At 58.4% G+C, this 14,816-nt stretch overlaps 1 protein-coding gene across 2 annotated transcripts; it reads right to left on the bottom strand.

Annotated features, from left to right (window-relative positions):
• Positions 1–43: 43 nt before the first annotated feature.
• On the bottom strand, positions 44–14,816 carry CCER2 (coiled-coil glutamate rich protein 2). Of its 2 annotated transcripts, XM_054010267.1 has the most exons (7): positions 14,293–14,816; positions 13,763–14,027; positions 7,565–7,611; positions 4,987–5,080; positions 4,353–4,421; positions 2,790–3,607; positions 44–2,021 (listed from the first exon to the last, which is right to left on the bottom strand). In XM_054010267.1, exons 2-7 carry the CDS (start codon positions 13,806–13,808, stop codon positions 1,938–1,940), a joined length of 1,158 nt encoding a protein of 385 aa, XP_053866242.1. In that variant the 5' UTR covers positions 13,809–14,027; positions 14,293–14,816; the 3' UTR covers positions 44–1,937. The 2 variants fall into 2 exon arrangements, with proteins under 2 accessions (XP_053866242.1, XP_053866241.1); XM_054010266.1 differs by having other exon boundaries at positions 13,763–14,816.

Here is a 14,816-nt window from a genome sequence, read left to right as displayed (position 1 = left end):
CGTCGAAATTGACACGACACGAAGGAGGGCTGGCGGGTTGTAGTCTGGTTTTCACTGTGCTTTATTGTTCCACAGAGCTGGCTACACAAGGACGGGGATTTAAAAAAAAACCAAACAAACCCCCCAAACCCCAACACCTGATAGACCAGGCCACCAAGCAACTACACAGCATCAACAACTGCAAGAGACGCGCTCGCAGCCTATGGGGAGGGTGCCGGGGGAAGGGAGTCCTCCAGCTTGAATGGGGGGGTGGGGTGGGGAGAGAGAAATCAGCAAAAAACCCCAAGTGAAAAGCCCGAGAGACCAGGATTGGGAGGATGGGGGCCGCCGGAGGGGCCAGGTCCGAGGGATCTCGCTAGGGAACGTAACCACTGCTTTGTGTTACCCCTGCATGGGGAGTGTGTGTGTGTGTGTGTGTGTGTGTGTGTGTGTATGAGAGAGAAAGACCCCTGCAGCTAATACAATGGGCTTCTCTCTGCGTCCCCTGCCCAACATACGGGCCGCGTCCGTGTTTGTCGCCTTCCAGGGAGGATCAGGGGACGACTGCAGCCTGCCAAGCTCCCGCGGCAAAGGCCTGTACTTACGGGGCGGCAGGAGGTGGGTTCCTGCCGCGTGGGCTCTATTCTGCGGGGGCCAGAGCAGATCCTTACAATTCTGGGGTCGAACACGTCCTGTCTTCTCTCTGACGCCCCTAGAAGTCTCCAGGCTCTGACGGCCGGACGGCTGGGGGGACGTTCGGGTCAGCCCAGCCTTCTTGCGTGCCAAGAGACAGTGATGAGCTGTGTGTGAGTGACCTCTGGGGCTGCAGGCCTTCCCTCGGTCACATCCCGGGCGAGGAGAGACTGGGTTCCTGTCTATAGCCCAGCAGGGATCACACCTCGCTCCCCTGGTCTGCAGGGGGAACTCAGCGGCCCCCTTCGCCGAGGTGCAGGCCGGAGTGGGATCCAGCGTCCGCACCTTCCCACCGGGCCAACGGGAGTGGGAAAGCCCAGTTGGGACAGACGCACAGAGCCCTGGGCCTTGACCTCATCAGCCAGGCCAGCCGGGAAAGGTTAGCTGTACCTTCTCCAGCTGATTGACCCCCAGTGCAGGCACCCTGCCCCTCGCTTTCCTGCGGCTGCCTCCCGCCATCTCCCCTCTACCTCCGGGCCTCCCGCTGGGCCCAATGGACGGAGCGCGTCCGGCTGCTGGTGAAAATGACCCCTTGGGAGGCAGGCAGGGCTGACCCCTGAGCCCAAAGCGACGTGAGGGGTTCAGGGAAGCTGAGGTTTCGAGGACCACGCAGAGCCCCCGGGTCCCACGAGGCTGAGTGTTAACAGTTAGAGTCCGACTTGCCCGGCGGGTGGGAGCCAGGCAGGTTCCCATCCTGGCACCGCAGGGTCCCCTCTTTCTATCCCTTCTTCGGTGCCCGGGGGGGGGTGTGGTGGTGGAGGTCAGCTTTAAACAACAGACCACAAGGGGAACCCTGGGGGGGGGGCAGAGAATAGCCACTGGCCACGCCCCTGATCTGCCCCTGACGGGTCTTGGGGGGCAGAAAGTAGCCACCCTTATCCCATACCAGTTGCAGGCAGTTCTCAGGGGGACATTCCCACCCACTTGATACCCCCAGAGCACCCCCCCCACATATCTCTCACCCTCCATTGCTCTGGAAGGACGTTTCCTGCATGGTGGGGGTAGAGAGGGTTGGTTGGCGGGTTGGTTATTTTCCTTGGCCTCGGGTCACGCTGGGTCCCTGACGGAGGGGGGTGGGACAGGTAGAAAAGCACAAGCTCTGAGCCTTTGATAACAGTCCACAGCCGAGTGGGAGAGGAGAGGAGGGATATATACAAAGAAAGCACATGTGTGGGGCGGCCTGGGCAGGGGGTGACTCTTAAAGGGGCGGCCGCCCCTTTGTCCCCCTCCCACGGCTCCCCGCTCCCCTAAGGAGACTGGGGAGGTCACCCTCTCCGCAGCTCCCGCAGCTTCTCCGCCACCTTCTTCAGCGCGTGCTCGATCTCTTCCAGCTTCTCCAGCTCCCGTTCCTGGATGGACAGAAAGCACGAGGGGCCGTGAGGATGGGGGGCCCCCCCAGGGCTCATCCCTACCACCCCCCAGGCCACTACATCCAAGCCACCCAGCAGGCCTCTGGTTTATTCGCCACCCCCGTCCCACCGGGCTTTGCACCTCTGGCTGCCCCGATGCATTCTGGGATCCCAGCGGCACCTATCCCACAATGCCCAGCGCTGGGAGCGCAGGGGCGTTTGGGCCAATCCTCCATACGATCATGGGTAGGGGGAGGACGGAGCAAGGAGGTCCAGCTGACCCCCATGCGGTTGCAATGCCGCGGGCTGCCCCGTCTCCTCTCCGCCCAGCCGGCCCCGCAGCTGGGTGGGAAACCTCACAGGGTTCGGCATGAGAAGGAGACGGAGACCTTGGGAGGGGGACAGCCCCACCGCAGAAGAGCCACTAGCCCCGGGTCAGAGCTCTGAGCTGGGAACCCAGAGTCTGGCCCTTGCTCAACTTGACTGGGAGCAGGGACTCGAACCTGGATCTGTCCCGCGCCAGCTGATGGCCTTAGCCACCGGGCTACTGCCTCTAGGGAGGGGCACCCCCTGGTTCAGACCACAAATTCCCTCCTGGGCCCCTGACAAGACTTGGGTGGCAACTGGGGTGTTCAAGCGAAAAATTCTCAGCCGGCTCCTTTCTGCCTATGGAGGCCTGGACCCCCAAGGCTCCCCAAGGCTCTGGGAGCTGGGGGTACCCCCAAGATCACTACCCATGTAGCCCATGGAAAAGGGCTAAGAGCTGACCTTGTCCTCCTTGGCCTCCCTCTCTTCTTCCTCTTCCTCTTCCTCCTCCTCTTCCTCCTCCTCCTCCTGGTGGCCATGGTGCTTGCCCTTCAGGTGCCCCGCCTCATCCTCATGGTGCCTCTTCTTCAGCGGGTGGCCGGGAGGCCCATGGCGGTGGCCGTGCCGCTCCTCCCCCTCCTTCCACAGCCGCCCGTCCCCGTGGAGGTGGCTCTGCGAGTCGGAGATTTTCACGCCCTTCTCCTCCGCCTCGAACTGGGCCGTCTCCTCGTCGCTGGCCTTCTCGGCCATCCGCTTGGCCGGGCCGCCCTTCCGCCGGGTCGGGCCTGACCGCTTTTCCTCTTCCTCCTCCTCCTCCTCTTCCTCCTGCTCCCAGTCCTCTAGCCCCCCGTGGTGCCGGCCTCCATGGTGGTACGGCGGCTCCTCCTCCGAACTGTCCTCTTGGCTGAAGTGCCTCTTGGCTGGTGGCCCTGTTTTCTTGCTGGCCCGGATCTCCCTCAGCTTCGGTGATGCCCGCCTCACCTCCTCGTGCCTCCTCTTCCTCTCCTCCTCCTCTTCCTCGCCCTCCAAGATCTCCTTGGCCTCCTCCTCCACCTGGGTGCTGTCCTCCCCGTGCGAGACCTTCTCCTCTTTCACCTTCTCCTCGATCTTCTCCATCTTCTCATACTCCTCCTTCCGGGCCTCGCCCTCCTTCTCCTCCACTGTCTCGGAGGCGGCCGAGCTCTGCTGGAGGGACTTGTCCCGCTTCCTCAGCTCGTCCCCCTCGGGGCCCTCCTCCGTCTCCTGCCAGGCGCCGTGGCTCGGGTGGTGGTGGGCGTTCTCTGGGGGCAAGGAGGAGAACAGTGAGCTGTTCCTGCCCCGGGGCAGTCCCGACCCCGTTGGGGATGGGTGGATGCAAGCTGGGGGGCTCTGTTGGCACAGCGAGGCCCGTGTCCACAAACTGCCCGTGCACCTTGGTCCCCCATCGTCCGGGTGCCCCAGCCCTCCCGCATTCTCCAGACCCCTTGGCTTCTCTGCTCCGAATGTCAGCTTTGGTGGCAAGTGGGATATTGCCCTGAATCCCATCCCCTGACTCCCCCCTGCCAGGTCCCCACCACACACACTAGGGTTGGATGAAACTGGCGTCCCCTCTAGGGGGCGCCAGCTCCAATCTGGCTCCAGGGCAAGGGATTGGCTGGCTCAGGGGGGTGGAGAATGAAACATGGGGCCTTTCCCCTTTAGGGGGTGCTGGCTAGCTCGGGGTGGGGGGGTATGGGACATGGGGCCTTTCCCCTTTAGGGGGCACCAGCTCTGATCTGGCCACAGGGTAGGGGGACTGGGTGGCTCAGCAGGGCAGGAGCATGGGGCCTTTCCCGCCTAGGGGGCGCTGGCTCTGATCCGGCCCTAGGGCCGGGGGCTGGCTGACTCAGAGGGGGCAGAGAATGGGATATGGGGCCTTTCCCCTCTAGGGGCTGCCACCTACTTTCCAGACCCAGGTTGGCGACAGAGCCAGGAATAGGACCCAGGCGTCCCGACTCCTAGTGCGGTCTCTGTAATTCGTGCAGGGAGGGGGGCCAAGGCAGGTACCTTCATGGACCAGCTCCTTTAGCTCCTTCAGCAGGTAGTGATGGTGCAACATGGCCAGGACCCGCTCGTCTGGAAGAGACAAGAGGTGAACCCCACTCGTGAGCTTGTGCCGAATTGGTGCCCACGGGCAAACGACCCGCCCAGGACGTGGGCTAGGAACGAGCAACAGCCAAGTGCGCTGGTATCACTGAACTGCCTTTCACCCCCAGGAACGTCTCATGCAGAGACAGCTGGGAAAAACGGTCCCGAGTGAAAGGAAATTTGGGGGGAGGGGAGGGAGATTAACTATGCGTGGTCCTCATGCTCCACCACCTCTGGGCCCTGGGGCGGGGGGGGGGACAGAATAGCCACAGCGCAGTGCACTCTTGACAAGCGCCCAATCCACCCCCTTACTCCAATTCCACATCACTTGCTTAGGGGAGAGTCTCAAGGGGCTTTTCCCCACCCACCCCCACCAAGGCCCCGGGACGCTCCCAGGGCAGCCCCGAGGAATCGGAGAGCGATCAGGAGCTGCCCTCTAAGTCCCTTCCATCACAGACGGGACTGAGTCCTTGCCGAGCTGTAGGGGGGTGTTTGGATCTCGAACCAGCTCCACTTTCCCCAGGAGCCGACGGCCACATCCCCCGGCACTCACCTTCTTTCAGGATCGTCAGGCAGTCGCTGGCGACCGGAACCGGGCTGGCTTTGGACAGGGTGTCAGCCAGAACCTCCGTGATGCATTTGATGACCTGGCCAAGGGGGTGGTAAGAGTGAGTTTGGGTTTACAGTGACAATACCCCAAAGATTCCCACCCACCCCCCCGGGATTTCACCACCTCTCCCGTCTCCCGGGGCTGTCAGCTTCCGACCGCGCAGGGCCAGCGCCATCAGAAAACGGGAGTGCCATCGCACGGCTGCGATGAACGGGGGTCATACTTTTACGAGCCAGCGGCGTGCCTCAGTTTCCCTGCGGCATTCGTCCGGCCGCCCATTGAGTGCCACTGGGAACGAGGGGCCGGCAGAACCGTCCCCTGCTTCGTCTGAGCTGGAATCAGACAGCTAAACCAAGAACCGGCCGGAATCAGCACAGGTGAGCGGAGGAGCAGGAAGACAGATCCGATGGGTGAGACTTAGACCCAGCGATTTCCAGCACCGCTCTGCAGGGAAGCGGAGAGTGGCTGCTGGAAAGAAAGGAAAGCCCAGACCCCGGGGATCCAGGACAGTGGGAAACGCTGATTTTTTTTTCTCCCGACAAGGCCAAAACCCAAAACTTTTTTAGGAACTGACCATGGTGCATCATGGGAGATGTAGTCTGGTTCATGAGGAGAATGGGGGGTGGGAGGGGGACGAAAGCACACAACTCCCATGAGGCACTGCAGGGGCTCGGGTGGGCATCGAACGGTCCGATTTCCCGGCGGGAAGAATGCCACCGAAATGGAGCATTTCACTTGAGAGGAAATCCCATTTTCCCACGGGGAACCGGTTCGTTCTGAGTTTTCTCAGCAGCCCAAGTCCTTACAACGTTGGCGGGGGCTCCGTGGCGTCTTGTGCTGCCTCGCAAACGAAGCGCCGACATAATCAGCGTCGTTAATAAATAATAATCCCTAGCGCAGGGGTTCTCGACCGGTTTCTTCCCGAGGCCCCCGCGACACGCAATAAAAACTCCACGGCCCAGCTGGGTCTGCATATAAAAGCCAGGGCGGCGTTAGGGGGTAGGAAGTGGGGCAGTCGCTCAGGCCCCACATCACAGGGGGCACCACAAAGCTAAGCTGTTCAGACTTCAGCTTCAGCCCCAGGCGGTGGGGCTCGGGGTCCTGGGCTGCAGTCCCTTGTGGAGGGGTTTTGGCTTTCTGCTCTGGGCCCTGGAGAGTCTAATGCCCGCCATGCTTGGCGCCCCCTTAAAACTGCTCACCGTTCCCCAGGCCCTTGGTTGAGAACCACTGCCCTAGTGCTTGTCATGGGCAGATCGCAAAGCCCTTTCCAAAGGAGGGCAGCCTCATTACTGCTATTTTACAGCGGGGAAACTGAGGCACGCGGCTGGACCACGACTTCCCCAGCAAGTTGAACCAGGAAGAGAACCCGAATCTGCCGAGTCCTGTTCCAATGTGCCACCCACTAGCTCACACTGCCTCCCACGTGCTTATAGATGCCCATATGCACCTGAGAACACTCAGTGGCACAGAGGAGAAGAAAGAGGAAGATGATGGGGGAGAACTGTTGTTAATTATTTGTGTTAGCGGAGCATCTACCGACCTCAGCCAAAATCAGGTCCCCATCGCGCCAGGCGCTGCACAATCGCCCGGGGGAAAGACAGCTCCTCCCCCTAACGGCGTCCAGGCGCGCTGCCAACTCTCGAGAATTTAGTGGGACTCTTGAGATATTTGCTGATTTCTCGCTAGCCCCAGATCCTGGAATCACGTGAATTCCTCAGAATCTCATGGAATCATAGACACGTCGGGATGGAAGGGACCATGAGAGGTCATCGCATCCAGCCCCCTGCGCTGAGGCCGGACAAAGCAAATTTAGACCATCCCTGACCAGGGTTTGTCCAGCCTGTTCTTAAAAACCTCCGGTGACGGAGATTTCACATCCGCCCTTGGGAGCCGGTTCCAGAGCTTCGCTCCCCGGAGAGTTAGAAAGTTTGTCCTGATATCTCACCTCAATCTCCCTGCTGAAGATTAAGCCCATTGCTTCTTGTCCTACCTCCAGCGGCCATGGAGAAAAATGATCCTTGTCTCCTTGTTAACAGCCCTTAATCTATTGGAAGACTTATCAGGTCCCCGCTCAGCCTTCTTGTGTCAAGACTAAACATGCCCACGTGTTTTTTTCCTAGGCCAATTTTTAGGAAATAAAAAACCTGCATGCTTGTAGGGAAAAGCCTTGAACATGTGAATCTTGCAAGGTTCAAACAGCAAAAGGTAAATCAAAGGAGCTGAAAGTTTAGTTTAAAAAAATCTCATGATTTTTAAGACAAATCTCGTGAGTTTTGAATGTCTGAGGTTGGCAACAGCACAAAGAGACAAGCCAGACACATGCACAAAGAGAGAGGCCCCACATCTCTGTGGCAGAGCTGGGGAAAGAACCCAGGTGTCCTGACTCCCAGCTCTCTCTATTGGACTGTTCCTGAAGCAGGGACCCCAATTTAAGCCCGTTAGGCATCTCGTTCATTTCAGTGGAAATGTTTGGTTTGGTCTATTTTCTTTTTGTTTCTTCCTGTATTTTTTCTTTTCTTACCTTTTCGTCTTCCTCGGAGAGCTGGGTGGACAATGGCAGCGAATCGGCTGCAAAATAAAAGAGAGGAGGCAGGATATTATTACATGCTTTCATTAGCTAGCAATGCAATCGCTAGAACGCAGGCGCACTACCGCTTCTAGGGTGTTTTCATCATTAGGGGTATTACCGTAACCCATTAGAGGCTCCAGTTGAAACCGGCGCTGCACTGTGAGAGGTGCTGCACAGATACATAGTAAGAGACAGTCCCTGCCCCCAAACTCTTATGATCTAAATAGGCAACTCAAAGAAAGGGAAACTGAGGCACGCTGATTTAAAAAAAGAAATAATTTATCCAAGATCAGACAGGCACTCTCTGAGAGAGGATTGTAGCCTAGTAGATTAGAGTAGAGGGTGGAAAACTGGAAGTCAGGACTCCTGGGTTCTAATCCCAACTCTGGGAGGGGGAGGGGTTAGAACCGTGGGGCCAAGGAATCAGGATGCCTGAGTTCTATTCCCAGCCCTGCCACAGACTTGGCTGGGTGACCTTTGTAGTCCCTGCTCTGTGCCTCAGTTTCCCCACCTGTAAAAATTGGGATGCAAGTTCTAACCCACCGAAGCTTTGAGATCGGTGCATGAAAAGTGCTGCATATAAATAAAGCGTACAATCATATCACCTATTACAGGTACTCGGGTAGTGCCTAGAGGCCCTGACTGAGGCCAGGGCCCTGTTGTGCGAGGCACTGCACAGACACAGAGAGTGAGAAGAAAGAGCTCACAGGCTATATCGACAACAAGCGGGAGGGGAAACCGAGGCACGGCTGCAGGTTTTAACTCTGAGCAAAGCCTGTAGGGGAATCTGGGGTTGAACTCCAGTTGCTGCGTCTTCACTCCTATTCTAACCCGAGTTAGTAACACCCCTTTGGTTGCAGTGTGGACATACCCAGAGAAGGCCTCGCCCCGAGGTCACCCGCACTCCCGCTAGTGCAGCCTCCCTCGCGGGGTCATTCATTGCAGCCTCACAACTGCCAGGAATCCAGGAATCCAGGCTCAGACTAAGTCCGATGACGATAGAGGTGGAAAAAAACCCCATTCCCTGCCCGTCTACCTACCCCTCACTTAGCACCCGCTGTGACATACGCAGTGGAGCTGCCTTCCCGATGCTAACCACCCTCCAGGCACCAATTATTTTCCCTTCCCTTTTTTTTTTGGCTCCCTGAAACAGCTGCACCTCATGCAGTTTTAATGCACCGGGCTCTGCTCCCGCAGTGGAGAGAAAAGCGATCTGCGTGATCGCTGCCATCATTATAATGAGGTCCCCGCAGGCGCTGCTGGCAGAACAGCAAGGTCTCGGGCAAAAGAAACCACTGGGCTTTTGTTTCTGAGCGAAGAGTAAAGCAATCCGAGTGATTGAAGGCCGGTGGGTTTACAGGCAGACAGATGTGTTGCTCTTGGAACAATGAGCATTGGTGAGGCCTCATCTGGAGTATTGTGTCCAGTTTTGGGCCCCACACTACAAGAAGGATGTGGAAAAATTGGAGAGAGTCCAGCGGAGGGCAACGAAAATGATGAGGGGGCTGGAGCACATGACTTATGAGGAGAGGCTGAGGGAACTGGGATTAATTAGTCTGCAGAAGAGAAGAATGAGGTGGGATTTGATAACAGCCTTCAACTACCTGAAGGGGGGTTCCAAAGAGGATGGAGCTCGGCTGTTCTCAGTGGCGGCAGATGACAGAACAAGGAGCAATGGTCTCAAGTTGCAGTGGGGGAGGTCCAGGTTGGATATTAGGAAACGCTATTTCCCTAGGAGGGTGGTGAAGCACTGGAATGGGTTCCCTAGGGAGGTGGTGGAGTCTCCTTCCTTGGAGATTTTAAGGCCCGGCTTGACAGAGCCCTGGCTAGGATGATTTAGTTGGGAATTGGTCCTGCTTTGAGCAGGGAGTTGGACTAGATACCTCCTGAGGACCCTTCCAACCCTGATAGTCTATGATTCTATGAGGGGGAAATAGAGGGGTTGGGGGGAGGAGAAAGAAAGACTACAGACCTCTCCCTGATGGCACATCCATGGGACTCAAACCCTCTTCCTTGTTAAAAGCACAGGTCTCTATCGCTTGAGCGAAAGGATTAGCCCCATCAGCTGCTAGCAGCAGTAGACTGTTATCCTCATATGTGAGCCCGCCACTAGAGGGGGCTGCATAACACACAGGAACATCCTCGTGGAGTCAGCGTTCTGGAATCGCAAAAGCGCCCCCTTGTGGCCAAAGGAGGCTAACGCTGGTGGCGTCCCAAGGCCTCCGAGGAGGAGGCTGAAGGGGAGATGAAGCCGCCCGGCTTTGCACAGGCCCCGGCGTGCCAGGCTCGCCGGGCGCCCTTCCTTGAACGCTCTGCCGCTGCCAACGCCCCAGAACTCGTGCCATGCAGCTCGCAAATCCGGGCACCTCAGGGCCTGATGCAAAACCCAGTGGAAAGATTTCCCCCCATGGACCCCCGGCGCTTGATGGCTCTTCAGAGTGGATCCAATGGGGCCTTCTCTGGCGGGGGCAGAGCAGGTGGTGAAGGGCTGTGCAGGGGGGGCTGCATGCCCCAGCAGCAGGTGCCCACCTATTCTTATCTGTTCTTAGCACGGGGCATATCCCTCAGCTGTTCCGAGAGGGCCGGCTGCCCCGGCAGGTGGACGCTGACACCAGCAGGGACCCAGCACCCGTGAGGGCTGGAAAGGGCCAAGCAGGGGGTAGGGGCTGACCTAGGGTGACCAGATAGCAAGTGTGAAAAATCGGGACGCGGGTGGGGGGGTAATAGGTACGTATATAAGAAAAAGCCCCCAAAAATCGGGACTGTCCCTATAAAATCGGGACATCTGGTCACCCTAGGCTGACCCCAACATGGAGGGGAGCAGGATCTAGTGGTTAGAGCAGGGGGGGCTGGGAGCCAGGACTCCTGGGTTCTATCCCCAGCTCTGGGAGGGGAGTGGGGTCTAGTGGTTAGAGCAGGGGGGGCTGAGAGCCAGGACTCCTGGGTTCTATCCCCAGCTCTGGGAGGGGAGCGGGGTCTAGTGGTTAGAGCAGGAGGGCTGGGAACCAGGACTCCTGGGTTCTGTCCCCAGCTCTGGGAAGGGAGCGGGGTCTAGTGGTTAGAACATGGGGGGCCCGGGCTGGCAGTCAAGACTCCTGGGTTCTATTTTCAGCTCTGTCATTGACTTGCAGTTCGACCTGGGCGAAGTCATTTCCCCTCCATGGGGGGTGAATGATTCTGACACACACCCCCAGCTAGGGGAGCGCCCTGGCAGAAAGGAGCTGTTGAAAATGCTGGGTGTCCTCCAGGCCCTGCTCTAGCTGCCCCAGGCCGAGAACTTGGGGGGGCCAGCCCCACCCTCTCCTCCTTATATAGGCCCCCTATAATAGCTGGGCCCCTCAGAACACCCCCCGCCCCGGTGCTGACTGAGCTCACACCTGAAGCGCTCCAATTCCTGTACCCAGCGCCGGCGTGCAGCCCCCAGATCCGTTTCCATGGAGCGACCAACTAACCCCAGCCCTGAATGGGGCACGGGGCGGCCCCTGTTCACACAGCGGCTGGGACAAAGATTCTCCCTCGTAGGCGTCCTCCTCCCTTGCGTCTGCTGCTCCTCTGCCCCCAGGTGCTGCACAGACCCCCACCACACACACACGCCAGAGAGCGGGGCCTTCCTTGTGCTGAATGTAGCCCGGATCCCACCCGAGATCAGGGCCCCCCGTTGTGCCAGGCACTGCCCGGAGCCTGACCGAGAGCAGAGCCCCCAGCCATGCCTGGCCAGGCAGGGACACAGAGTGAGACACGGGGTCCCTGCCCTGAAGAGCTTGCCATCTAAATAGACACAAAGGGAAACTGAGGCACGGAGCAGGCGGGTGACTGGCTCAAGGTCCTGGAGCACAGCCAGCCCAGAACCCCATTCCCCTGACGCGCAGGCCAGTGTCCCGCCTGGCTTTGGTCGAAGCTCTGGTTCGATAACCAAATGCCGGCCGGGTAGCACGTTCCTGCCGGGGGGCCAAGCGGCTCTGTGTTTGGGATCTTCCTGCGACAGCCAGCCAGACGCAAAGGGTAGCTCGTGCCATCCCGGCCCCTCTGCCTAGACCTGAGCCCAATTCCTGCCAGGAGTTGTATCCGAAATCCTTCTCTGCGGATAATTTCACCCAGCACTGAGATGCAGCCGCCTCTGGGCTGGAGCACAGCAGCTGTTTCTATAGGAATCATTTCACCCATTACTATAATGCAGCCACCTCTGGGCTGGAGCACAGCAGCTGTTTCCACAGGCATCCCTCACCCAGCACTGAGATACAGCCGAAGAGCAAAGACTAATAATAATGCAACTAAATCTGACCAGACGCCTCCTATCTAACAGGTCTGCTCCTTCCCCAGCACGTGCACTGACAATCCACCCCCCCAGGGGGCGTGCTATCCGCCCTCCGCCCCCGGGGTTGTCCCCTGTCCACACACACAGGCCAAGTGACGGCCGGCAGAAGGGGCGCTGTTGCTCGGGAACTTAGAGAGGCTGCAGTGAGGGATTTATATAATGAGATTATGTAATGCCGGAGGAAGCACACCAGGACGGAGAAAGCGAGCGGCTGGGATCCTGCTGGAGGAAGCCTTGGCCCACCTCGCTCCGAAATCGGGCCTTTGCTCGTGAAAGCTTGGGCCGGATTCTGGGGTAAAGCAGCCGCCGCCGGGGTGATGCCGGCAGGAGAACAGAATGAGACCCCCTTGGCTCTGTAATGACCGTGACCTGCTGGGAGCCGGCTGGGAAAGTCTGAGGGGGGTGCGAAGTGAAGTCTGCCCCGCAGAAACGGATGGGAACCAGCGCCACGCCGCGTGGGGAAGTTCCTTGGCCCTGCACGCAGATCGAGCGCCACAGACACCTACCCGCCTGCACACGCGTGTACGCACGCACACGTGTGTGCAGATCGCCCCCCAGACCTTCACGCACGCGGCCCCGGACACACCGATCTGGGGGTGCGGGGACAGTGGGGGTGCTGAGAGCCATTGAACCAAACTGTAAACCCGGCATATGATGGAAACCACGTCAAGCCAGGGGGAGCTGCCGTCCCCCCAGCACCAGCCCCTACGTACAGATCTACGCAGCCAAGCATAGAGGCACCCGGACTCCCTCTATGCACACACGCGTGTGTACACAGATCTGTGCGCGCACGGGGACACCCGGAGATCTGCACACCCAATCCTCCTTGCCCTCTGGTACACCCCCATGACCGGACAGGCCTTCTGATTAATAGCAGCGCGTCTCGTTTGAAAGCAGCCCTTTCTCGCCCTTGATCCGGATTTGCCTTGAAACCTTCAGACTAATTGCTAATTCTCCCCCAAGCAGGATCCCAGGAGATGGCCGGGGAAGCCGTCCCCTTCCGAACACGGGAGCTGATTTCGCGGTGCTTTCGCACAGCGTTTTGAGCGCCGGAATAGTTAATATTCCTCTGCCAAATGACAAGGGCTGGATGCTGTCTAGGGTGCTGAAAATCCTTCCACCCCCTCTGCACCCGGGGCTTGGCGCACACCGGCTGCTGCCCAGACGGACTTTCAGTTGGTGCCATCCAGCGTAAAAGAGACTTCGTCCCATCTCAAGCCGAGCACCTCCTGCAGAATATCCCCGGCCGAAGACTAAAGCCAGGCTGCCGGTGAGTGCGCGTGTGTGTTTTTGTCAATGCAGCAAGTTCCCCAGATGGCACGGAACATGGCTTTCTGGCAGATCCACCCCGCGGGCTACGTTTTCCCAGGGAGCAAGCCATCGCCACCTTCCCACGCCAGCCCCGTTTTAAAGAGAAATTGGCCACCCGCTGTCCCAGCCCAGGCGGGATCGTCCCCAGCAGGCAGGAGAATGGGAAAGCAGGACGGACCCAGGGTTGCGAGTTCAATCCTTGAGGGGGCCATTTAGGGAACTGGGGTTAAAAACCTGTCTGGGGATTGGTCCTGCTTTGAGCATGGGATTGGACTAGATGATCTCCGGAGGTCCCTTCCACCCCTGATAGTCTATGATTCAAGCCAGAAAGCGCAGCGGAAACTGACAATGATCAAAGACAGCAGGGCATGGAAGAGGCACTTGGGGGCAGATTTACAAAGGTATTTGTGCACCTAAGACGCAACGTTGGGCACCGAAGGGGATTTTCAAAAGCACCTAAGCAGACCAGGAGCCTAAGTCACCTAGGCACTTCTGAAAACCCGCCTCACTTTGCCCGCTCTTACCGTGCCAGCAGGACAGGAGCAAGACGCAGAGGCCGACGGCCAGCATGGTGCGCGGGCGGCGAATCCCGTACAGCTGCCCAAATTCCGCTGCCGACGACGGGCGTGAAGCAAAGGCAGGCGGGCTGGGAGCTCACGGGCAGCAGACGCGGGTTGGAACGGGCCGGGGAGGCAGCTGCAGAATGGCCGGTGAGCCAAGGCTAGCGAACGTGCCCGAATCCCCACAGGTGCAGCCTTCGCGCGTGTGTGAGCAGCGCTGTCTCTGCATCTGAGGACAGGCAGCGGGATTTTAAATAGGAGGCAGGCTGCAAAGGAAGTGATGTCAGCTCCGGGGGGGGGGGAACCCCCCCCTTCTCCAGATCTCCCCCTCCCTTCCCCTCTTCACACTGGATTTATTCCAAGCCACCCCGGTGCCTAGCCAACCCTGGCCAGCAAACAATCGAGCTTGCCTCCTTCCTAGCACAAACTGGTCATTGGGTTTAAGGCCTGGGTTACCAAGGTAGCTAAAAGGTCTGGGCGGGCCAGATTCTGACCTGACTCTGGTGTAAATCCGGAGTGACTTTGTGGAAGGTAACGGAATGTACACCCATCCCTGTTTGATCCGAATCTATGTCCACACCCGGAGCTCTCAACCTTTCCAGTCCCCTTTCAGGACGCTGATTTGTCTTGCACCGAAAAACGACTTGTGTGCCAAATCCGACAGAAAAATACCAAAATGTCCCAGCCACACTGTTACTGACAAGGGGCTTCCGGGCTCATGGTCACCATCTCATTATAAAAGAAATCAACTGGAATATAAATCGTGAACTGACATTTTAGTGTCTCGGATCTAGAGCCGTATAAACAAGTCACCGCGTGAAATCTCAGTTTGTACTGACTTTGCTAGAGCTGTTTATGTAGCCTGTAGTAAAGCCAGGCAAATCTCTCGAGGAGTCGATTTCCACTGCGTGCGTCTGACGAAGTGGGGATTCACCCACGAAAGCTCACGCTCCAATACGTCTGTTAGTCTAGAAGGTGCCACAGGTCTCTGTCGCTTTTTACAGATCCAGACCAACAC

Source organism: Malaclemys terrapin, chromosome 20 (genome assembly GCF_027887155.1).
Source record: "Malaclemys terrapin pileata isolate rMalTer1 chromosome 20, rMalTer1.hap1, whole genome shotgun sequence".
Lineage (NCBI taxonomy): Eukaryota > Metazoa > Chordata > Testudines > Emydidae > Malaclemys > Malaclemys terrapin.
This window is presented reverse-complemented; position numbering and strand designations above follow the sequence as displayed.

Bases quoted from the DNA above. Each gene is read 5' to 3' on its own strand.
- CCER2 (XM_054010266.1), bottom strand. From the start codon at position 13,808: ATGCTGGCCGTCGGCCTCTGCGTCTTGCTCCTGTCCTGCTGGCACG. The intron at 7,612-13,762 runs GTAAGAGCGGGC...TTTATTTTGCAG, and splicing joins GCTCCTGTCCTGCTGGCACG to CCGATTCGCTGCCATTGTCC. The intron at 2,022-2,789 runs GTCAGCTCTTAG...CTGTCCATCCAG, and splicing joins GGGAGGCCAAGGAGGACAAG to GAACGGGAGCTGGAGAAGCT.